General features: G+C 44.3%; 1 protein-coding gene across 1 annotated transcript; it reads right to left on the bottom strand.

The window, feature by feature from the left end:
* Nucleotides 1–1,027: 1,027 nt before the first annotated feature.
* LOC140655687 (putative neutral ceramidase C) lies at nt 1,028–23,953 on the bottom strand. The gene is made up of 21 exons (XM_072870477.1): nt 23,897–23,953; nt 21,996–22,180; nt 20,118–20,185; nt 19,561–19,710; nt 18,825–19,001; nt 18,322–18,449; nt 17,628–17,705; nt 16,455–16,575; nt 14,865–14,990; nt 14,412–14,498; nt 12,843–12,947; nt 12,629–12,710; nt 12,006–12,121; nt 9,689–9,783; nt 8,990–9,029; nt 8,123–8,218; nt 7,169–7,264; nt 6,382–6,531; nt 5,532–5,591; nt 4,742–4,830; nt 1,028–1,475 (listed from the first exon to the last, which is right to left on the bottom strand). The coding sequence occupies exons 2-21, from the start codon at nt 22,168–22,170 to the stop codon at nt 1,286–1,288; spliced, it is 2,229 nt and encodes a 742-aa protein (XP_072726578.1). The 5' UTR covers nt 22,171–22,180; nt 23,897–23,953; the 3' UTR covers nt 1,028–1,285.
* Between the last annotated feature and the right edge of the window lie 618 nt (nt 23,954–24,571).

The following is a 24,571-nucleotide window of genomic DNA, read 5'->3' as shown; positions in this document are numbered from 1 at the left end:
AAGCATCCTTATTTATGATCTTTTTTATGTTTCCCAAAGTGATATTTAGAGGGTAAAATCCCATCTGCTGCCCTTTGCTGTGGTTGGAGGGCTGGGCAGGAGCTTAACACAAGGACAACAGGAGTGGACAAAGTCAGCCCCAAAGTCTTTCTTGCCCAGCATCCAGCCTCTGGACTGTGCCACAGATGCATGATGTCTTCAGGTCATAAAATAAGAGTAAACACATGTAGTCCTACCAGGGACTTGGTGGCCTCCAGCCCACCTGTAGTTTCCTGGGCCACTTGTAATTATTTGAGAGCTCTCAGAGGGCTTCTCTTCCAAAAACTTGCCCAGCATCCCTTGAAATGACACAAACCCACACGTGGTGGGCAGCACTGAGCCCACTTGGCACACTGGTCAGTTCAAAAGTGACATTTGTGAAAGAGAATAGCACAGTCTAGCAGGAAAAAAACTGCCAACTGCTTCAATATTTTATTTTGCGAGTGACTGACTTTCCTTTCCTAACTTGGGACCTCTGAGGTAGAACCCTATACAGCCACTCTCATCAGGCACCTGTGAAACCAAGACCACTGATTTATGGAGAACTATGCACAATTCACGTCATATGACACTGTTGGCCCCACCACTACCCGTAGTCTATGGTGGCTTTTAACTCAGAGAATGAATCCTCCAAATGGCCTAAACCAGAATAATTAAATGAAATAATATTCAAACATTTCTGATGAGTATCTATCCTATTTATCCCTTTATCATGCTAAGATGTCAACTTTGCACTTCAAGCACGATTGAGTCCTCTTCTCTTCTGATGCCTTGTGATTCAGCAGTTCTTTCCAGTTTTATGGACTGGGCTCAATTTTATGGGCTATTTTATGGTCTGGATTAGCTCCTGATATACACTAATTCTCTCTGAGAGAGCCTATTCACAATCAATAAGCACTTGTTTAATGACTAAAGAAAAACAGTTACATGTTTTATTACAATAAGAATCAACTGCAATGAGATCTGGCCAGGACAGGAACTGCTTGAATGAGAATACATTGGACTAGTATTCTGGACATTGGACATTGGACATTGGAATACATTGGAGACTGAATTGCAGGTTAAAGTCAAAACTTTGCAGGAAGTCGAGCTTTGGACAGCAAAGGATGACCAGCAGCACTCGAGGGACAGCAATGATGTATAGAGTCATGTATGCCACAAAAAACCTCCCAGGTGTGCATTGTGAACATCGCAGATATCAAATCTACTGCTCAAAGGAAATAATTCCTTTAATGAAGGAGATCGCCTACAGAGTTGTGATTTCAAATGCTGAAGATGTGCCATCAAATGGAATAGAGACAGCGTGATTGTTAGACAGTTTTTTCCTATAGTGTCCAAAGTACCGTATCCTGTAGATGCCTGGCTCTGTGCCACAAGGGATGTGCCATTCAATAGTCATGTTGCTCCGACCAAGTAATCCTTTGGTCCAGTAAAATCTAGCAGACAAACCAAAAACTGCAGTTGGCAAGAAAATCCACTTTTCATTTGTTTTAATATCCCAAGAGCTCACTAAGTGGAATGAGATTAGTGCACTCCAGTTAAGTATATTTTAAGAGCTTCTTTTAACCTTTCCTCATGTATTTAGGCTATCAGAGCAGCAACCAACAAGCCAACCCAAAACCCAGCAGGGCTGAAAAATATCTCAAAACATGGAAAAACAAGTCAGTGGTCCTTTTTGCAAATGAAGAATATTTCTACCAACATGTTCTTCCATTCCCAACACCAATCATAACCACATAAAACATTACCTCTGTGAGCAATATTCGTCAGCTTAGTCTTCCCTGTGCATGGGGAATGCTGAACCAAAAGGATGAGTATTGAAAGTCACAAGCAAAATCTATTATAATCGAGCTCAGGGCTTCTGGCACCCATTTCCACATCAGACTCCCATTTTCTTTTGCAGACTCCTTGTGCAAAACCACTTCTGCTCAACCTCAAAACTCTACAAACAGCCACACATCATCTGGGGGCAAGGGATTTTTCAGCCAGCCGTGATGGAGCACTTCTTGGAGAGATGAAGAAGATTAACCTGCTCTTCTTTTGATACTGCCAATGAGGGGCACTGCTGGATATCCCCCTAATTGTATCTGAGCCAGACATGAGAGTTATCAAGTCCTACTGAGATAGCACCCCCATTTCAGGGTTTTAACTAAAGGAAGCAGATGAACAAAGTATGTTGGTTCATCAGCAATGATAATAAAAAGTTTCCCCATACCAGTCTTACCGAGAAGATTTAAATAAATATTTACAGACATGACTGGGTGAAAAACAGTGAATGATGGGGGAAATTTAGTTTGGTAAACAGACACCACAGGCTGACACAGGGCCCGTGTACCCACCTGGTTGCTCTTGTCCAAGGTTTTGGCTGTGGATTGCACTGCCTTGTCTTGGGACAAAGACAATGTTGTCTTGGGAGATGACAGTGAGGTGATAGCACAAAGCCCGAAGTGGTGGATGATCTCCATCCTTGGAGACTGCCCCGACTTGCCTGGACATGGCCCCAACCAACCTGCTATAGCTGCGATGTTGGCCCTGTTGGGAGCTGGGTTGGACCAGAGACCTGCAGCCTGAGCCTGGCTGTAATGCTGTGACCTAAAAATGCCGTTGTGATAGATCTATGCCACCACCCAGCCTCCTCCCCATCCTGCCCTCCAGGCTCAGTGAACCAGGACCACCCCTTGGGAACTGGACTCGGGAACTGGAACGTAGCTCGGATCCCACCTGGGAAGAGGCTTCTCACAGATGAGCTCATGGGGATTTAACCATGTCTTATCTCTGTTGGCTGTTTGCTAAAGGCAGGGCCAGGCAAATTCCTGCCTGTAGCTCAGCCCCTCCTCCTAAACAGCCCCAAGAAAGCAATTACTGCCCCCATGGCAGATGCAGGGTGGGGCCAAACACTTCTCTACTGAATCTCTGCAAGTCTGCACTGAGTTTGTCCCTGCTGCAATGGCGAGCACAGGACAAAGGGAAGATAACAGCTATCTCCTTCCCAGAAAGCTGCACCTCCTTTAAGTAAACCTTCATATCTTTTGATCCCTGAAAATGTGCATTTTACAAATGCAGCTCTAAGCTATTTAACACTTTGGAACACTAAGCTAACAAATAATGCGTTCCCTTGTGCTGCTCTCCTATGGCAATGTCAGCACATTCAGTGGTATCAAACACTAGTTTTTCCTGCACTAAAAAAACACAGTCTGACTCCACTAATATCTAGTAAAAACGTTTGATGCTCCCTGTCCCCATTGCCTTAATTACTGACACACTGACATGGTAAAAAGTGACTCGTTTTCATCTTAACAGAACCATTTCCCCTTTCTTATGGTGTTTGGTACTTTCCTAGGGTACCAGGAAGGGAGACATTACTGTCTACATTGGTTTGCCTTCTGGCCAGACCCTTTAGGCAGGAAAAGGCCAAACAGCTCTTCTTATCAGCAGAAGTATTTAAGCATCATTCAGAGATCCAAAGTCTGACATTTCTCAGGAAGTAAAATAAGATGTCTAGATTCTCATCTTTCCAGCATCATGGCAGAACATTCTTCAAGTTTTGCCCTTTTATATGGTTTTCATCTCCTTGAGCGACATGTTATTAATCATTTTCAGTGTTCCTGGACAAAATTTTGGGAAATCTGTTGGGTTTTTGGAAGAGGAGGGAAGAAGGCAGGGCTACATATATGGGTGATAAAATGCCATCATTTCCCTTACTCAAGTAGGGAACTTGACTGGAAAGGGTGACATCAATGAGAGTGACAAGGTACCACAGTGCAAGTGTTAGACAGAGGGCAAGCACTTAGAAATGCAGAGCTCCAAGTGCAGGTGAGAATACATCTCCCGCATTGGGACAGCTGGATTAGGTTTAGAGAGCAGCTCATTGCACTTGGGCAGAGAGAATTATGCCCTATCAAATGCTCATCATAAATCCAGAGGAAGACTTTCACAATGAAGCCAAGCTGTCGGAAACGTTGCTTCTCTGACCTCCGATGTTACATGTTTGCACTGGGACGTTGCAAGGTCAGAAGACCCCAAGATGGATGTTTTTCGGGGTCTGGTTTCTCACAGATAGGTTGCAGAGGCAGGTGGGAAAATGTCTGGTTTTATTTAAATAGGGGAGTAACTTGAAATTGAATGGTTTGACAAAAGATGCCTTTGGTATTCCTATTTTGTGTGCTCACTTCTGGTGTATCTCTGAAAGGTGACACCAGCTTTGCTGCTTAGTAGGTATTTTTCCTTAAGACTGACATCTCTAATCTTAACTTTGCTTTCTTACAAACTTTTTTTAAATTGTTGACTGTTTCTACTTTATGATGCACAGCAAAACTGGCCAGTTTTTCCCTATGAAAACCCTACTGCAGTGAACGTCTCATATTTTCTATTTGGTATCCTATTCATCAGCACGGTACAGCAGATGGATGGATGTAGGCTATGAATAAGTTGGACCATGAACCTTCTGTAATTTTTGCTCTTCCTTCTACCTTTCCCAAACTTATAAGTCTTCATTGCAGAAGCTAGACCCAAGGGGAAGACCAATTGTCGTGGACTTGACAAGTTAACCACCCAAATATGGACCCATCCATCCCCAGAGAGGGATGGATCTGCAGGGACAAGAGCAACCTACAGTTAGGAACTCTGAAATGAAGCCTTTCAGGTTCAACTCAAATTACTCCATGGAGTCTGTGGAACAGTGAAGTCTGGTCAGGGCACCCACCTGGTGTCCCAGGAAGCATCGTTCTGTACCACGTGCCAGCTGTCTGAAGTGCTGGTGTATCTCTCCACCGTCAGGAAGTTGTGTTCAGTCTGGAATAAAAATAACAGAGTTATCCAGATGGTGAAGGGACAGACATGTCCCTGCTTTTCTGTGTCAATTTAAACTGGAGAAGGGACTATGCTTCTGTGTGCTTTACAGGCAAATGCGGTAATTACTAGTAAAAATGCTTATATTTCACTGCCAAAGCACAAATTTAAGCTAATAAATGACACAGAGAATGAGTAAAGAACTTGATCATTAAAAAGAGAATGGACAGGTGAGGTATTTGCTATCAATGTCTATGCAAGATGAGTGATGGGACAAATTAAGTACTTTTCTAATTTTCTTTGTTTTATTAAAGTAATGCACCGGGCTGATAGGATGGAGACTAGAGACCATGCTTGCTACGACTGGATGGAACTGGATACCGACTGAGAAAGAGGGTCTGGCCTAACGCATGACATGGGTGCCTTCAACTTCAATAGTAGGAAGAGATCATGAATGATCTTTGACCAAATTGAGGACTTTTCCCCAAAAGCATTCTGGTCATGTGAGTTCCCAAAGAACACACTAAAGGGAGAAGCTATCTTCTTCTGAACTCCCAGCAAAGAAAAAAAAGCACTGGAAGCACATGATCTTACTCCTTCTGAAACCTGAACGTCACAGATTAAAATGCATCAGGCAGAGGCAGTAACTAAATATTCACTAATCTTGAATATCCCCAATTCCAGTGTCGTTGCATCATGTTTACCGCATTCTCTGCGGAGTTCCTGGGGTTCGCACCTACAAAAGTTACTTCAGCAACTTCTCTCTGTGGGGGAAAATGAGATTTATATTAGAGACTGAGCAGCACATTGCACATTAAGAACATCCTTTGAAGATGCCACATGAGTTTTTTAGTGGTTTGGTTGGGTTTTTGTGGTTTTTTGGTTTTGTTTTTAAATTATTTATAATTTCACTTGTTGCAATAGCAATGGACAATTTATACTGTGAACTGGTATTCTGTGCTTTGCCATTCCACTTGTCCTGCTTGCTGGATAAACGCCACCATAGCACATAAGATTTCTGTGTAAATGAGGGAGGGAAATAGGTGAGATTTTTAAGAATGCCTCCCTGCCTTCTTCCTACCTTACTGCTGGAGACAGCAATGAGATGAAAATCCTTGCTCTGAACACCTTATCCAAATTTTGAGCATTGAAAACTGAATCCTTTCTGACATTTTAATTTCATTTACATTCCATACCAGAGGCATCAAAGGTGACCTGATTTCTGCTTGTAAAGAAATCACTGTACAATATTTGCCTATTTAATCATCAACTGTTATTTTATGTCAAAGCAGAAGGGGAAATCTTCTTCATGTTAAATAAAGGGCTTTTATTTTCCCTTTCATTCACCCATTTTAATCACGTTCAGTACAATGACATTGGCATGAAAATGCTCTGTCTCTGCCTTTTCAACCATGCCCACTAAGAGCAATGAGACCTTTTTGGTCTGAGAGCCTTTAGAAAATGACCCTTTAGAAAACAGACTTTTTCGAATGAGGGGTAAGAATTTAAAGACTATTTCCTAAACAGGTTTTAGCAAATCCTTGAAGTTCTCACCGCTCGATACTGTTGTCTCACTTCTTGTAGCACATCCCCAAATGTCTTATTTGCCGGCACACGATCAGCAGTGAGAGGAGGCACCAAGGTCATGTTACCTATATTGAAAACTGGGGGCTCTGGACCACGTGGCAAATCTTGAACTGTATTCTGGGAGAGGGAAGATGTGCTCAGTATACATACATATAGATAACCAGTATCTCCCTGATGAATCATATCACTGCTGTGGCTTTTTATCCAAGTCCATTGCTTAGATAGATTTTAAGAACAAAGGCAATAAAGTGAGCATAAAAACAAACAAGGTGATCTTCACCTGTGCTTTGCATGCAGGAGCAATCCCCGCAGGACACCCGCTGCCCTGTTGCTGAGGTCCCCCAAATCCACCTGCCAGAATATCCCACGACTTCAGGAGGCAGCACCCACCCACCAGTCCTGCACGTTCACATGGTCCACAGATACAATGGTAATGAACACTGCCATGTACAGCAGAAATGTAGCAGATTTTTTTCCTCTTGGTAGAAAAGCAGGAACTTCCTGCTATGCTGAAAGGTTGGAGGTACCTATTTCCTAAACTTTGAACCGAAAAAGACCCAGGATTTTTCAAGTGGTATGAGACCCCCATTAGAGGAATTATTTTCATACCACATGAGAATTTCTCAAAGTGGTTTCTTATGAGAAAAGAGAGGGTAGCAATCATGCAACCCCACTGAGGAACAAATATAATCATCACCATTTACAGGATTTAAATGTCTCTAGCAGCATGTGGTGTATAGAAAATTTTGATTACCATAGCAATAGCCCTTGCAAGTCCTCTGTACAGTTGAATATAAGCAGAAAGGGTGTGTGGCCCATAAATAGTCGATGCAGCCTCATATCGTTGAACCTAGCAAAGGACAAATTTGGAAAAGGAGGGTTTGAAGGACTCTTGAGCAGTTTATATAGCTCATCCTACTGTGCCAAGAGAAGATCAGCACTATACCTGTGGGGGTTTATTTACCCCCTTACTGCTAGGGAGACAGCCCAACAACTTGCCTAAGTATTTCTGCTGCAATTTCAGGTTACTCTTCATTCACCAATCAATCACAAACAGGGAGGACCAGTTGTCACTGTTCTAATTATCACAGCTCTTTTACTCTTTTAAAGGCTTATGATGTAGGTCGTCTCCTCTCCAACCTTTTGGGTTGGACAACCCCAGTTCTTCCAATCTTCCCTCCAAGTTCAGGGTTTCTAAACCCAAGGAGTCCATCCAATGGTCCACACCTTCCTCAAAGCACAACATCTACCGTGCCTTGTGGGGACCCTTAAAACTTGGTCTTGCAAGCTATACTGCGTTCTTTTCCACAGCAACATGGCACTGCAATTCATGTTCACCTTACGGCCCTACAGCTCCAAATCTTTCTTCTGACAATTTTGCTACCTTAAGAAGATAATTTCTGATTCATCCAAGTCATCAGGAGATTACTAAAACAGACTTGAACTCACAGGAGCTCCTGTCTGACCATTTCCACATTAAAGCATCCATACGTACTCTCTAGCTACAGTCAGGAAACCACATTGGCCCTTGGACCATGTCTAGGCCAGAATAAACAAGGAGGTCTCGTGATTTCTGCCACAGATTCTTCAGCTTTTTGTGGCAAAGGAAAAGTACTCTAAACATACATAATTTCACATTAATTATCATCCCGTAGAGCCAAAAGCTGAACTCAGTTAAACACGTTCAATCCACAATTTTAACATTTACCTGGTATTCTTCATAGGTGGTAATGTAATGGGTGTAGACATTGCACAGACCTGCAATTACAACATCCATTCTTGGTGTACCATGAGATTCAAATTCCTAAGAAAGGAAATAAATCACTTATCTTGTAACAACTGCTTAATGCACAATTATATCATTGTTGTTGTTGTTGTTGTTGTTATTTACCAGGACAGAATACAAAGTTACGGTGAGGAGGGGGGTGGATGTTCAGGAATGCAACCCTACAAGTGTAATTTGCCTTTATTAACGTCTCATATTCACTTCCCAAAGAAAAAGAGGAGAAATTACCTCATACTCCAGTAAATTCAATAAATTTAGGGGGTTTTTTTGAAGCTGATGTCTGTATACTCCTAAAAAAAATGGTGATATAACTATGTGAGACAGGCTCAGTGAGTTGTGGAGACAGCATCTGAGATTAAGATGGTATTCAGGCTGCAGCTGAGAATAGGATGTATCAATCAGGAAAATGGAAAAAATACATTTGCCGTTTTTTTCCAATTGTTCTCCTATTACAAAATCCTGGTAGGGATTAAGGAGCGAAACACCTCCATCCCAGAGACAAAACTCCTGCTAGCATCACTTATGCCTGGATCCCAGTTGAATTAGCTTGTGTTGGCTTAATGGATTGAAACTGAATTGGTTTGCTTGTTTTGGGGAGGACATTCATTTCTTTTGCATGTCAGTAAGCACATGCAAAATGTGTCTGAAACAATTGTGAGAAGGAAACATCTGTGAGACATGAGACCATGACCCCAGCTGGGAGGAGACAAGGGAAAAACCAGAAAGATCAAGAAACGTGAAGTCCCAGATATGCTGCGCTCTGGAGAAACCTCTTCCTCGGCAACTTACTCTTTTAACAGCTTCCCGTAGCCTGCGTCCAGACATGGTTCTAGGGGCATTAAGGGAACAATGTCAGCCTCCAGAAATGCAGAGAGCTAAAGCAGGAATCACTGGTTGGACACACAGCACACCACCAGAAATTCACATAGCACTTGCAGCACTGCTCAGCATCCCTTAAGGCTTCTCTGCGATGAGCTCAACCAGGCCTCAAAATATTTCACATACATCAGCACAGCCAGGGTGGGGCTGGAGGCACCCCAGGGTGGGATGGGGTAGAAAAAAAGGTGCTAGAAATAAATCATTATCTTATTCAGATTTTCACCATTGTACCATCAACAGTCAGTACAATTCATCATTATGGTGTTTATGGCATGAAAAAACTCAAAGTTAACAAGTTCCTATCATTTCATTGAAACTACATTTTGCAATGAACAGTTAAATTTATTTAGGAAGCTTGTTTGCATCTCATTCATTCCCATGGCTAGTTTACAGAACGGAGAAGAAAATAGGAAATCACAGGTAACCAGAGGAGACAGTATACAAGAAAATACATGCAGTGGGCATATACGTGTAGTGCCCACACAGCTGTCATATACTGGGGACAATTTTTAGCCTACACCCCCTTTCTACCTGCATGCAGAAGTATCGCAGGTAGTTTGAATGAAATGCTGCTGGCTGCATAAAGAACAAGACCAAAGAAATACATACGTGAACTCTCCGGGAACAGCAACAATTGCCAGCGATCCAATGGCAGCAATCTGAACATCCACAATGTCAGGGTGCCATGGGTGAGGTCGAGTCATCTCAGGTGGAAAAAAAAGCAGATATTGTAGTATAGTAGCAAAAAAAGATAGCTGAAGTATTTTCCTTCCTACAGTCATAAATCAGGCAAATAAATTTACTTTGTAGACAGGCACATGAGAAAGTGTTTTACCTCCACATGTACAGCAAGTTATCTGACCATAACAGACAGATAAGGCATATGTAAATACTATGGGTAAGGCAAAAAAAAAAGTGGTGCCAGAGGAGTAGTGTAAAGCAAAGTGGATAAATAAGGTCAGGGTAGCACCAAGAAATCCCTTACCTGCATGGGAAAAGGATAGCATTAGGATCAATAAGGTTGATCATCTGACCAGGAGAGCATAAGTGAATGAGTGAAATCAGAGAGCCTGATGGCTATGGGAAATAAGAGTTACCTCTTCATTAGCTGAGCAAATGCAACATCAGTTGTGGTGCAGAGGGAGAGTTTCTAAGTCACCCAGAGGGTGATGCTCAGGGAACCCTCAACCTAGCCCTGACTTCAAACTGCCCCTTAGCAGGGACCACACCATACTCAGACTCAGCACCATTGCAGCAACCAAAACACACACTACAGCAGCATTTCAGCTTAAAAAAAAAAATAGCTAGATAAAAATGAAGAAGCCTGTTAAAAGCAAATTAAGAACAAGAGCTCAAGGGTGGCATGGCTCCAGTAAATGAAATGCAAAATCCCACTCCAGCAAGCCAAAAATATTTTTGAGGAGCAATTTACTGGGGGCAAAACATGAATGACAAAACCTTGTGAAGCACATCAGAAGCAGGAGGCTTGCCAGAGCATCCATAAAAGGATGCTCAAAAGGTGATAAAGTTGTAAGAATAAAGTGTAATTTACTCTCAGTAACATCATCCTGGACGGAGGGGGTAGAATGGGAGGAGGCTCTGCGCTGGGACCTCTTTTTATGAGAGGTGAGGTGAGGAGCTGATTGAACACAAAGTGACACTAGGAAAGCTTTAAAAAGAGACTGATGAAAGGAATAACAACAAATTGCCTCATCCAGATAGCATCCTCTAAGTGCTCTAAAGGACTTTGGACATAATCCTGCTCCACTACAGCGCATTTGCCCTAATGCCAAAGGAACAACAGGTGGAAAATGGGGCATCAATTTTCTTTTAAAGTTGTAAGTAGGATTTTGGGAAAGTTCAGTAAGAACAAACACCAAGTCCTGCCCAGGACAGAGCAGCCCCGAGCATGGGGATGGGCTAGGACCAACAGGGCAGCAGCTCTGCAGAGGCTGGCCCTAAGAAATAGCCCTTCCCTGTGTGAGTGGGACATCCCTGGGATGGGGACCAAAGCGGTGGGGGATCTTCATCCTTGCTGACTGCCCTGACTCTTTTGGACATGGCACTGAGCAACCTGCTGTAGCTGCAGTGTTGGTCCTGGTGGGACCAGGGTCATGCTGGAGAACCCCACCCTAGGGACCTCCAGCCTGAGCCTGGTGTGATTCTACCTGTGGATGAGTAAATCTGGTATCAGTCAGTGTTATAGCTCACAGAACTATCAGACACTTGCATAAACATGACAGAAAAGCAGGGAAGTCAACAGGACATTTCCAGAGGAAGTCAAAGCCCGGTAGAAACCTTTGAAGACAATACTGAGAAGGTGGGTAAGTTGATACAGTACCCAGAGTTTCCAAAAGACACCATGACAAGTTACTTCATTGTGCATGGACCAGTCACACAACAAAAAGAAAGGTCCTTTCACGGATTAAGGTAAGAAACCAATGGTAGGATGGAAGAAAAATCCACCCAGAGCTATTAAGACCTGAGCACCAGCAGAGGATGTCCTGAAGCCAGAGACTGCTGGAGGCAATGCTGAGCTCCATGGACTGTTGGCTTCCCTGACCGCGTGCATTTTCCCTGTGCATCCTGCTTAGGGCTGTTTCACAGGTAGAGAATTAGGCCAGGGTGGATCTTCAGTTGGGTTTTTGACCCTAATGAGAGCCGCGAGTCTGGTCCCTCGTCCTGGGATATATGGAAAAGATGCTCTGCAAGAGGAAAACTTTCACCTCTCTCATTCTGATGCAAACTAATGACAACACTTACTCTTGCTTTCTATTTTCATGCCTTTAAAGCCCATGCAGCTCTCTCTCCTTCCTTGTTCTTCATGATATGAGCTTGCCCAGACATCTTCTGCACTGCCCTACCAAAACCTAGCCCAGATCAGCAATCTCTGCACTTCCCAGGGCACACACCAGTGTATTCTTACCTCTCCAGTGCTAAAGAGGATTGGCTTGGGTTTGTGGCAGGCTTTCGTTTCATTGGATGGCTCTCCCAGCAGCTGGTCCCGGATTTCATCCCAAAATGGGTCCCCTTCTACTGAGCCTTGAGGGGAAACATCTTTTAACTGCTGTTCCTTCAGCTGCCCCAGCAGCTATTTGGACAGAAAACTCATTTATTACCTCCTCCTTGCTTATGTGTATATTTCTTATAGGATATTTCTCAGTGGATTCTGACTATCTCCCTTTTCTGGAGTGGTTTGAAAAGCCAAGCTTTAGCCCAGCTGAGCTCCATCTTGGCAGCCTTCAGGTAATGAGAACAAATGAGAAAGATTGCCCCAAAGCTAAATCTTTCTTCTCCCCACTCCCCATCCAGCTCTCTCCTTCCTTCAGAGCATGGTCATATCCCTCTCCAGAAGCGTTCTGACAAACACAGACAAACTTGCACAGGGGCTGTAAGATCACACCTTCCTAAAAAACATCCCTTTGGAGACTGTGGTTCAAGCAGCTGTTGATGTTCTTAAATGACTCTGGGGGTTTGACTCTGTTTTGGGGATGCCCCATGTCCTCCCCATTTGTACTAAGCCATATTGACATCTGCTCCCTAAATTACCTTGTGTGAAGTTGAAAGTGCCCACTCCATCAATAGTCCCCGCAGCAAAGCTGTGTCCTAAGGCTGGTTTACATGTTTTAACCTTATCAGAAGGGGGAGAAAAATGAAAAAGATATATTTTAAAACCAGTTCCCCTCGGTGCGCCAAGTCCTGCTGTGAGAATTTAACATTTCTTCCTTCCTTATGCCTGCAGCCCGGGAGCTCCCACTCTTACCGTGTGCGTGGCATTCAGCTCCACCGAGACATCACTCATGTTCACCCACTGGTGAGCTGAGCTGAGGGGTCCTGTGACCTCCTGGGAAGCTTTTTCATACAGCTCCTAAGGGACACAGAAGGTGGAAATCCTTGAGGAAGAAGAAATCAGGAACCCAGCTCTTCTGAGATTCAGCTATATGAATTATTTATTCATTCTGTTGACATCTTCCAGTGGCCTCTTCCAGGTGTTAAAGCAAGAATGTATTTCCCAAGCTCCTTTGTTTCTATCACCCCATCTCTACATCCTGCTTGCCCCGAGTCCTGCAAGCTCTCCCTGTCTCAAGTAACATAGGGAGGACACTCTGTGGTCAGCAGTTTTGTGCATGCCTTTCTTTTTACAGCTGAAACATGCACCTATTCCATGAGGATGGCAACTTCTTTTTCCTAGTTGCAACCTTTTGGCATTTCTCACATCTTAGACCAAACAGAAGAAATGTTTTCTATGAGAAAGATGCACTTTGTTGCATTCATTGCTTCAAAACACATGGACTTTACCATGCATTTACTATACAGCTGACAGCTAAGCCATTCAGCTCTTCAGTGAATGGTTTTCTGGCATACATGCCTTGAGTTGGTACATAGAAAGTGTTGCCAGAAGTTATATGGGTTTAGTAACATTCCTGTAACTGCAGGAAGGAATAGAGGACACAGCCTTTGAAGGCCAAGAGTCTGCAGTGTTAAAAATGACAGCAATGTTTTCCCTCGCTATTTGATACACACGCTGGGCCACTCTGACTGGGACAGTCTTTCACTTGCAAGTCACGATCAGCCTGGAGTGACTTGAGGGCAAGCATCTGAAATGGTGATTAAAAGGAAACCGCCACCATCAAGCCTTCTGCTCTTACTCCTCTGCTGGACCTGTTCCAGTTCCTACAAGCTGCTGTCCCTGAAATGGTGCCAAAAAATGTCCTCTTACTGACTACTCTCTCATTCCATGAAGCTGCAGAATGGGAAAAGGTAAATTCAGGTGACTTTTGAGCCCAAGGACACAGGTGACGTAAGGGAGCCCATAGGGTTGAGAACAGCGGCTGAGTAAATGCAAAGTCAAGCAGGGCAAGAGTAGTATCTTTTGGGGATATTTAAGCTGTCACCTTTTAACCCACATTTGCCTTAGTTTGGGAGCGTGATGCCAAAGTTGGCCAACAAGTGGTGTGTGGTGGTGTCTCTGAGGTCTTCTAGGAGTCTTCAACACCAGCGATTTTTCCCATCATGACACCTCTGAGATGTGGGCATGGGAGGGAGGGGGAGACTATAAGGGGCAACATCCACATTATATACCGATGAGGAATATTGAGATTAAAAGCCCAAACCACTATTTTCAAATTGCAACACCTACAATGATGTATCTAAATAAAAGTGTGTGCTTTCTGAATAATCAGGAAAATTTCCTTAAGTATAGAAATATGGACTTTAGAGTAATTTAAATCTACAAACATTCACAAAAACAGGTGCAAGAAAATTGCTTCAATGAACATGCAATCCTGTAATAACAGCACTCACAAACACTCATAAGGAAAATATCACTTACCCTTGCTTTCAAGTAGATATTTTGGCCTATAATTCTTGTACTGTCAAACATGTCATCACCGGGGCCCATGGCCATGCACATTGTTGCCTGTTAAGAAATTTGTTTAAATGCTAGTGATCAGTTAATATGGAGAACATGTAGCACTGCAAACTGGATGAGTTCACAAGTGATTGTCATACTGTGGGAACTAATTGCTTCTTGCTAGCTATCTCAAATTTGGGCACCAGGTTACTACCCTAACCTTTGCAGCAAGATAAATTTAAGTTTGGGCTGAATGACCAGAAAACAGGGTGTATGAGGATAAGACAGTAAGTTCCTGAAAGAGTTATCCAGAATAATCCAAAAAAGAAGTGATTTTTTTAAATGTCCTCTTCATGCACAATGGTCCACCACATGGCTCTGTATTTGCTGCTCCACTCGGAGTTTTCTCCTTATCAGGTAAGACATACTTACCCCCCCCACGGGACAGGTACTCTGTGGGTTATTGCACGACTCCCCTGTGTTTACGCAGAATGGGCCTTTGGTGTTGGGCGACACATCTCCCAAGTTGGAGGATGCAAAGGCGGCAACAAAAGAGCCCTGCCAAAACCAGATGTGGTCAGATGGATTTGAGTTCCTTGCAGTGATTGCAAACATCACCTGAAGCTTTCCCTGAAGTCAAGGCTGGCATTACAGCCAGCTGATGAGCATGCAATGCTGGTAAACATTTCTGAAGTGACTGGGAGGAGTGGAATGGGGATTTAGGAGTGTCCCAAGGGTTAAAGACAGGAAGAGCAAGGGAGAATAGGATGCACAGGATGCAACTGCCATTTCAGGAGGACCTTCAAACTGCTTTGGTGTCCAGACAGCGTTTCTTCATCTACCTCTTCCATCGCAGTGGCAGCTCTTCCCCCCATGTCCCCAGTTTCTCATGTTACTGATCAGATGTTAATGGATCATTGTAGCACCTTGCACAGGATTTTTTTTCTGCCAGGCTTTCACCATGACTGATTCACAGGGTGAGAGCTATTGGATCTGACTGCAGGAGTTAACATCAAGCAGTACTCATTAGAAGCAAGGATGGTTACACACTGTGTCAGCTGAATTCAGCTCTCATAGATACATTCCTTTTTTTCCCCCTCTTTTAGAGATGGGATGCATCAATGCCAGCTATTTTGATATATTATCAGCTCTTAAGCCATTTTCTTGTAAGACTGCTAGACACAATGTGCCCAGCAGACCATACAGCTAAATATTGAATCCTGCAAACACTTCTTAGCTTTGCACACATGTGAACTTGCACTGACTTGCACCCATGACTATGCACTGGAGTGGAGTCTTGTTAAAAGCTTTTAGATAATCCACTATAAAAAGAAACATTTGCAAGCAGGAATTAGGTAGACTTCCTTTAGTTTCCATCTTTGGTATGAACTGCACGTGTTCCTCTGCCCAGAGTATTAAAACAGGAATCGGGCAACTGTTTCAGGGTACATGCTGGAGATACACACAGGACACCTTCTTAATCAATTCATGACTCAAAGCACCTGTGAGATGGGTTCATGTCCATATTTACATTTCAGGGGAAATAGTGCTTTTTAAAGGAGCTGTGTTTGCACTCTGAGGATGGCAAATCCTCTGGATAAATGAAAATCAGAAGGCAGAACTGGCTGGAAGCCATAAGAAAGAAATGGGGCTGACCACAGACTTGATGCCACAACACAGATGCAATATATTGATCCCTTTGGCTCAAGTATCCCACACATGTCTTACTAGTATTTCCAATAGTTGAATCAAAATAAATTTGGTTTATTCCTAAAGTCTAAATAAATGCCACTGATTACTAGTTTGGAAAGTCAAGAGTACACCTTGTAATTTCTCTTCTCTAGAGGAAGAAAGTAAATAAATCAAAGCGTTCATCTTTGTCCTCCTTTTTCTGTGTTTACCCTGCTGTCCTGTTTCACTGTTTGAAAGAACCTGCTTTGGCCCATAGAAAGCACCAACCATCCCATCCCTGTTGCAGCACTTTTTTCCCCATTATTTTCAGTAGTCTGAAAACACTCCCACCTCTCCGGGAAGCATCCCCTTGTTCTTCTCCTGCTCGAACAAGTAAGATGCATAGCCCATGTTGTCACTGTTCACAAGATGGTTTGTGTTGTTCATGCTGACTGGGTGCACGGCAAACCAGCTGAAGAGGAGGCAGAAGACATGCATAGGAAATACATTGTTCAATCTATATATTGGCAATTGACTTGTTCAATCTATATATTTGCAATTGACTTATGGGAATTTTCTCTGTGAGAATACAAATGCAGACTGTTGGTACCTAGGGATGGATTAACAAAAGGGCAGAGTTATTCCCATCCTCTCCCTTCCTGACCAGGAGGGCTCATGGCTATGATGGTCCAGGTCTTGAGGCCACAAGAATTTGGCACCATAATTATCAGGGCCACCAAGAGCTATTTCAGACCTGAACTGACTCTTTTCTGAGTCCAGAGAATTATATTTTGGAGGGATTTTTATTTTCTTGCTTCAAAGAAACAAGGAGACGTCAACAATGTAAAAAAAGGAAAAAAAAGAACATTTTCATTCTTACAAAAAAGAAAACCCTCCTCTTCCTCTTAACACAGTCAGACTCTCGATTTTGACGTCTAAATGAGGAAAACACAGTTATAGCTTTGTTACTGCACATTACTTCATTTGCCTGACCTTGAGCTCTGAACTTCATGTGGCCCAACACTGCCCCACAGATCTGTTGATAGGACGGACATCATAAATGCTGCCTGCAGGAATGGCATGCTTCCCACGAAATGTGGGGTGTTAAAGAAAATAACCAAGAGAAGAGGAGCCCAAAGGATCCTGTAGATGCCGGCACCAGGATCTGCTTGGAGGGGCACAGCAAGAGCCCCAGAGAGGATTTTTCTGCACCCCTACAAGGGAAGACCAGCTACGGTCATCTTCCCCAGATGCCTTTGGGTCATGCCAGGAGATGTGCCCAGCTGTAGGTGGGCCAGGTGCTGCTGTATCTCCCAGAGTAGATGAGGGACACAGACCTGGTTTATGCACTCATGGACTCTCACTTACTCTTCCCTCAGAGACTCTCTGGTGACTAGCTGGGAGCAATGCCCTATGGGCAAGGGTCAGTGTTGGGAAGGAGACCTTGTGCAGAAAGACAGAACTGCTACGGAACTGTGGTTTATGAGGATTTGGAGAAAAACTTGTTACTTTGGTGGTCAGTACCTGATAAGGCCTAGCTCCTGTCCATTCCCATCTACCATCTTCAGCATCACCATTTCTTTATCCATGTTGGATGAATACCTAGATGAAAATGAAGCGGGGAAATCCCATTAGCGCCAGAGCCGTGGTCACGCTCTGCGTTGCTCAGACACGTTAAATCTCCACTAGGTTGAGCAAGGAAATGAAGATGTTGTTACAGATATTACCAGAGCACAGTGAGACCTTAGAGGAGCATCTGAAAATAGCTGTGAAGGTAAGGGAAGAGTTATGGTTGTTGCTGACCTCAGGTGCTGCTTCTCCAGGGGATGGAGAGAGGAGCTCTCTCTGAATGCTAATTCATGCACCAATGATGGCACTTTAATACCATCTGACTCAAATGCTGACATCTACTAAAGGCTTTTTTTTTTTTTTTTTTTTTAAACAAAGCATAAAGTCACATCCTTGACCAATACCTCACATGCTTGGAGGGGGTAACCACAACTTTCAAGCCCACTCTTGCAACTAATTTTTGGGGATGCACACACCCAAGCGGCCAAGGATGGCAACAGTGTCACTCTGCCATGGTCTTGGCTCAGCTCCACACTTTCAGCCATCCCATGAATGACCAGAAACACCAGCTGCAAGACGGCTGGGTCATGCTTTCAACCAAAGGGTCCTCTTCAGGGCTCTGTTTCTCTCCCGCATGAGGAGCTTTTACCTGCTTCGTTCAGACGCTGGATTCTCAAGATAGGAGAAAGGGCTTCGGTTGATCTGGCTGTTTTCTACAATGCCTCTGTTTATAAAAAGCCTTCCTTTCTTCATGTTCTGATGTGCTATATCAATGCTCTGAAAAGCAGGAAGGCAGGGAATATTAGCCCATGCATGTAAAGCATATGTGAGATTATCTGGAAAAAGCCAAACCTTTCTTGGGAGTTTGGGGGCCTTTTTTTTTTCTTAAGTAGTCTAAAGTTCTAGAAAATTATGATAATATTTTGAAACCACCCACAACTGTCTCTTTCTAAAGAAAGACTTCAAAGCTTCTGTTTTTTGATCTGATTTCACTGGTAAGCATAAACCCACCTCCAAGTGTGTTTTAAGACTGTGACATTCAGAGGTGCTACCATGAACATCACAGCAAGAGCTCCGTTAGTCACAAACGTATCTCTCCCCACCTTATCTGCATTTATGGGCTCTCATGTCAACAGACTGGACAACACCAACCTTTATGATGCCATTCACGATAGCATTGAGGGATGGTCTGATTAGCCCTTTGCTAGTAATCCAGAAGAGGGTGTACTGGAAGTAGCCACCAGGCCCCGAATGTGTGTGGGTGCCACTGAGGATGACATTGTCCTGTCGGTACAGCTCGCCATACTTGCTCTTCAGTTTCTTGAGCACCTGAGAGGAAGGAGGTCGTCCTAAAAAACCCTTTTTGTACCAGCCCTTGCAAAAAACCCAACCATTCACCTTCCTTCTCACTCTTCTTTTTCTGCCTGATACTCCCATACTGGTGTCACAATAAGTAGGTTATAGCTGTTGACTTGGCAAGAGCTTTAAAATAATAAAATCTGGTAAGTGAAGACCTCTATGGCCAACTTGCAGTGAAGCCCAGATCATCCAAGGAGTCCCCAGCTCTCTGGCATCTCCCTCCCTCCTCTGTGGCGCTGGAGACCCAGCATTACACAGGCACCATGATAACATACTCGTTATTCAAATGTACCCGTGATAATTTTTCTGCTAAGAAAAGCATGGTCAAAGTCCAGCCTCATTTGCTGAGTAATCAAAAGCTCTTCTTCAGCAGAGACACGATGTCTCTCCAAGGTCGTGCTGCAAGGAGATCCCAAAGCAAACAGCCTATGTGCTGCCATGCTCAATATTATTTAGCAATGACTACACCCTTAACACTAATACCAGCGACAACCCAAACTGCGCCAATCCTTCATTTCCAGCCACATACCTCCAGCCTCAGTCTCTGAGACACCATTCCTATGTCAGCGCTGACAAACACTACTCGCCTGGAGTCATCAAGTTCTGCCACGATGAAGGCTCGGCTGTAGAGGCGCATAAGAAGCCCGCCACCCACCTGGTCTGTTTTGGCATATCCCATCTGGAAGGGAAGAGGTCCATCAGGTCCATGCAGTGAAAATATTGAGTGATCTATTCATTTGCATGTATTTTTCTAAGTAGATTTGCCAGAGGGTCAGAGGACTCTTTAAACATATGAACACTCAGAGCTGCAACTATCTTGCCCTGTGATTGCAAGAATCATTGAATCATGGAATGGTTTGTGTTGGAAGGGACCTTAAAGATCATCTAGTTCCAACCCCCCTGCCATGGGCAAGGATACCTTCCACTAGATCAGGTTGCTCAAAGCCTCAAAGAAATTTCACCTAATGTTTGAAGATGACAACCATTTGCAAAGCAGAGCCTCTAAACCAGAAGTCCTGCAAAAAATACTCAGAGATTATGAAAATCAGTATTTCACCAACCCCATGTTCAATTCCCCCAATTTACCAGAGGAATTTCTGCCACAGGTCCCGTGCAGTCAGCTCGACCTACGCCCAGTAAGTAGTTTGCTATTACTTTGCTGGAGTCTATAATAAGAATAAATAGTAGATTAGTGGACACATGAGCAAGCAGAATTGGGGACAGAAGAGACAACCCAGCCTTTTTAAAGAGATTGCATGCCTGAAACCTGCTCGAGAACCCCAGAGGACTCAGCAGGCCCATGGACAAGGGGATACAGCTGATATTGTCCGCTTGGGTTTCCAATGGGATGTCAATGTGGTCAAAGTGTGCTGAGGCTGTTAAGGCATTTGGGATGGTAAAGGGTGGACCAGGCATGAAGAACTGCAGAGGGAGCTCACAAGACGGGGTCACTGGACTGTGTAAAATGTGTCGTGATTCACAGTAAGGGGGAAACAAGCCTAGCTTTGCCTATTAAGCTCTCCAAGCCTAAGACTACCATGCAGGAAACAGATCTGAGGGTGTAAGAGCTGTTTTCACACAAAAAATTCAGCTCAGCAGCAGTGAGAAAAAGGGGTTGGCATGTCAGGAGCTCCTGGGAAAGGACTAGGGAAGAAAGAGGGGCACATCCATATGTCACCCTGGTGTCTCCAACACGTCCCGTGTCCAGCACAGGTGCCCTGATCTCAAAAAATTCACAGCAGAGCCAGCAGAAGCTCAAAGAAGGGAAAAGCAGCTCTGGGCAATGACCTCCAGGCAAGTGGTGAGGAAGAGGACTCCTGAAGGAGATCATGTCTCATCCCAGCCATCATGAAGGTGCAGAAGTCCTTCTACAGGATGGATGAAGCGCCTGGACAAACTCATGGAAGAAAAGTAATTGAGGGCTATTAAATTTAAAAAAAAAAAAAAAAAAAAAAAAAAACCCCAACCAACTGCGTCTCAGGAAATCCCAGAGCCACAAATCACAGGAGGCTGAGATAACACTGTGGGAAAATATTTCTACATGCTTGATCTGTTCTCACAGTCTTCCCCAGTCAGCCACTGCCGCTCAGGGCAGGGCATCAGGATAAAGGGACGCTCGTTCTTCCCGGTCTGGCGTTTCCTAGGCTGTCACTTAAAACAGAGGAGAATTGAAACACTCACACTGGCCACAGACTGACCACAGGGCATTTTTCTCATTTAAAATGGCATGAGTGAACAGGGCTCCCCATTAAAACTACCGTTCCTCCACCTCCTCCTCCAAGAGCTACAACACAGAGAGTAATTGGTTGTGCAAAACTCTTATGTGTTACAACCTAAAAACATGAAGAAAGTGTGAACTACCTCCAATTCAAGATCAAAATCTAGAAATGGGAAGGTGCCATTGCTAACATGTCGGGTGATGCCCCATCCAGGGCAGGAAAAACCCCAGCTCTGGGAAAGGGCTCCTGTCACATGGAAACAACTAAAGCTTCAAAATGTTTTCTTTCCCCATGAGATTTTTATCTCTCCAGAGGACAAGCATGGGGTACATTAGCAGTGAACTGAGAGTTAACTTCAGGCAGCTCTTGACACCCACCTGCCCCATGCCTGGTGGTGGGGTTGGAGGCGTAAGTGGGCTGTGATGGGATTGCAACAGCTGTGAAGCCCCTTGGTGTGGTGCCAGGAGCAAGGGGCTCTCGGGACTCCCTCCACCAGGTGGAGAGAGGGAAGGGAGGTTGTCTGGATCCCTGCAGCCAGCCTCACTCACTGGCCCCAAAGCTGTGCATCCACGCCTTGAGAGATGCTCACATTTGGTTTGATCACCATGCTCCTGCCGCAGAGGCCAGCAACAGCACCATGCTGTGGCTGTGTGAGAGGACCATGCACAAAGAAGATTATGAAGGCTCAGCAGTGGTCCAGTGACACCCTCCCTGTATCCCTTTGATTTAAATTACTGCACTGGACACACACTCGAGCAGGGTGTGATGGTGGGACTGGAATAGCTCAACTTGCCATTGCTCTCTTTGGCGAGAAAGTGGAGGATGAGGAGCACCACGGTCACTGTTATCATCAACAGTAGGCAAACGATGAGGATCACCTCCAGGCGGGAGAAGGAGCACTTGGACCTCTTCCCACACATGGTGGGGGCACTGTGAAAGCAGAAGAAAGCCCATGGGGAAGGCAGACAGGACAGCCCCAATGTCAGGCACATCCCACCCAGAGCAGCACATCGCACCCTCAAAGAGCTGGTGATGGTTTGTGTCCTCAGCGTCAGAGCAGGCAGCAACAGCAATAAGGGTGTGAACTGGAGATTTATTTTTCAATCTGCTTAAGACAGCAAAAATGTATCTTCTGTGAGCAGTGATCACTCCCCATCACAAGACCCAATAGGACAAGGTGAGTGGCCAAATTACCGATCCTGCATTTCCCAGGACACTTTGCTCACTCTTTTGAATAAATCTTTTAAATAAACCCCACAATCTTCCACCAGACCCTATGTTCACTGAGCAGCCAAGGGAGATACTGTGGCCTGAAGCCTCATAGCTTTGCTGCTGCTCACATGCTCAGAGCACATCAGAAAACAATATTGTCACCATAATAAAGGTCAGTTTAGGAAACTCAGCACGAGAAAAGCACACCCCATCGCATGTCCAAATGCAGTTCTCTCCTGGCTAGAAAAAGTAGTGTTTGTGACAGCTTTCCCGGATAAGACCCTATGTATAGATGCCAGCTTTCTTCATTGTATGCAGAGCTCTTCGGGTTTGCTTTTTGTGTATTGTTCTTCCTCCTTGGACAGAGGTTTATTTTGGGTTAAAGATTAACAAGAAAAATTATTCAAAGTACGGCTATAGGAAAATACGTTATTTCCCCCTCTGATAAAAGCTCTGGTGACCTCTGATTTGTCCTGCTCTGCCACCTGAGATTGGCGTGAAGGGCTTCAGTCTTGCCCGGTGGGAAGTGGCACTTGTAGCAAAGAAAGACGTGCATTTTGCCCTTCCTGTAAGCATCTGTACAAGGCAGAAATAAGCCTTTAAAATAGCTTTGGACATTTCCACATGTCCTTAGATGTGTTAGTAGATAAAACTTACTGCAGATCCCATTTCTCTGCCTGTGACTGAACCACATATCTGCCCCAAAGGACTGGTTCCTTGTTTAGAGTGGTGGGGGGTTTCCATCCTTGGGGATGCCCCTGACTCACCTGGATACAGCCCCAAGCAGCCTGCTGCAGCTGCGGTGTTGGCCCTGCTGGGCCCCCAATGTCACAGGAGTGGAGATGGGGAAGGATGGACATGTGATTAGAAAGGGAAGAGTGAGGCAGAGCTTCCAGTTTTCCTGGAGGCAACATTTGCCTTATGGTGGGTCCAGCATGGGGCTTGGTAAAGCTCATGCCTGCAGGCTATTCCCCAGAGGTGACATGCCCTGGAAACAATGCACCTGCAGAAAATAACTGCTGAAATGAGCATTTATGGTCTTGGAAAGGTTGCAACAAGAAACAACATCACCAGAGAGCCAAGTGGTCACCCAGACTTGCTGTAGGTGACCTTTATTATCAGCTTCTTTTGCCATGGTAAGCTACAGCAGTCATGATCATTGCTGAATTTCACCTAGAAAATTTTCTAGTGGCAACAAATCTAATATTACAGGTTTCCTTCCTCCTCTTTTTATTCTCCCAGCATGGCATTGGCAGCCAGCCGCACGGCACCACAACCCATCCAGATAATCGATATCACAGCACCAGCCTTAAGCACATCTGCATCATACACAATTACAGTTTTCTTTTTCCAACTGATTAAACTGATGAAGTAATACTAGAAGAAGGAAACATTAGTCCTATGAAATCCCAGTGAAAACTTATGCAAACTTACCTGAGATCCCTTGTGTGTCCCAGAGGCTGGAGGAACGTCTCTCAGCTTGAGACCTGTTTCAAGCTGAAAAGTTCAGCCTGAAAATTATTGCTGTTATAGCCCTGTGAGTCAAGCATTGCACAAGATAAGAAGAAACCAATCAGTAATTTTTACCACAAAAGGAGATGATAGTTATTGTTTTTCCCAGTGCATTTTTTTTAAGTTACAAACAGTGCCTACCTCTGTAAAATAACCTTTCTGGGATTGCACTGATCAGCTCCGGTGCATGAGGAATTTGGGAACAGGACTTTTTCCCTCCTCTTTGCTTCATCACAGCTTGACCAGCCTGTGGGATGGCTGCTGCTTCCCATCTGGCCGTGACTCCTAATCCTCATGGAGGATCAGTCCCCAGGGTTTCCAAATGCTACTAGAAGAAGAACTTGAATACGGGATTGTATTTTAAGTGTAGAAGACATTTTATTAATGTATTTTTATTTGTTAAAAATTTTATTTATTAAAACCCAGTTTTTTCCATCTGTTTCCTTTTCGGTCCCAGATAGCTTGCAACATGCATAAATTCACCAGCTGCTAAAGCATGCTTTATCTGAAGGGTTTTGACAGTTTCCTCTTCCCAAACATGACAGGACCCATCACATCCCTCAGAGAGCGGCTGCTTGCCCTTGCTGGCAGGGGGAA

This window comes from Ciconia boyciana, chromosome 8, assembly GCF_034638445.1.
Source record: "Ciconia boyciana chromosome 8, ASM3463844v1, whole genome shotgun sequence".
Classification (NCBI taxonomy): domain Eukaryota; kingdom Metazoa; phylum Chordata; class Aves; order Ciconiiformes; family Ciconiidae; genus Ciconia; species Ciconia boyciana.
Note: the sequence above shows the minus strand (reverse complement) of the source record. Positions and strands in the feature narration are given on the sequence as shown.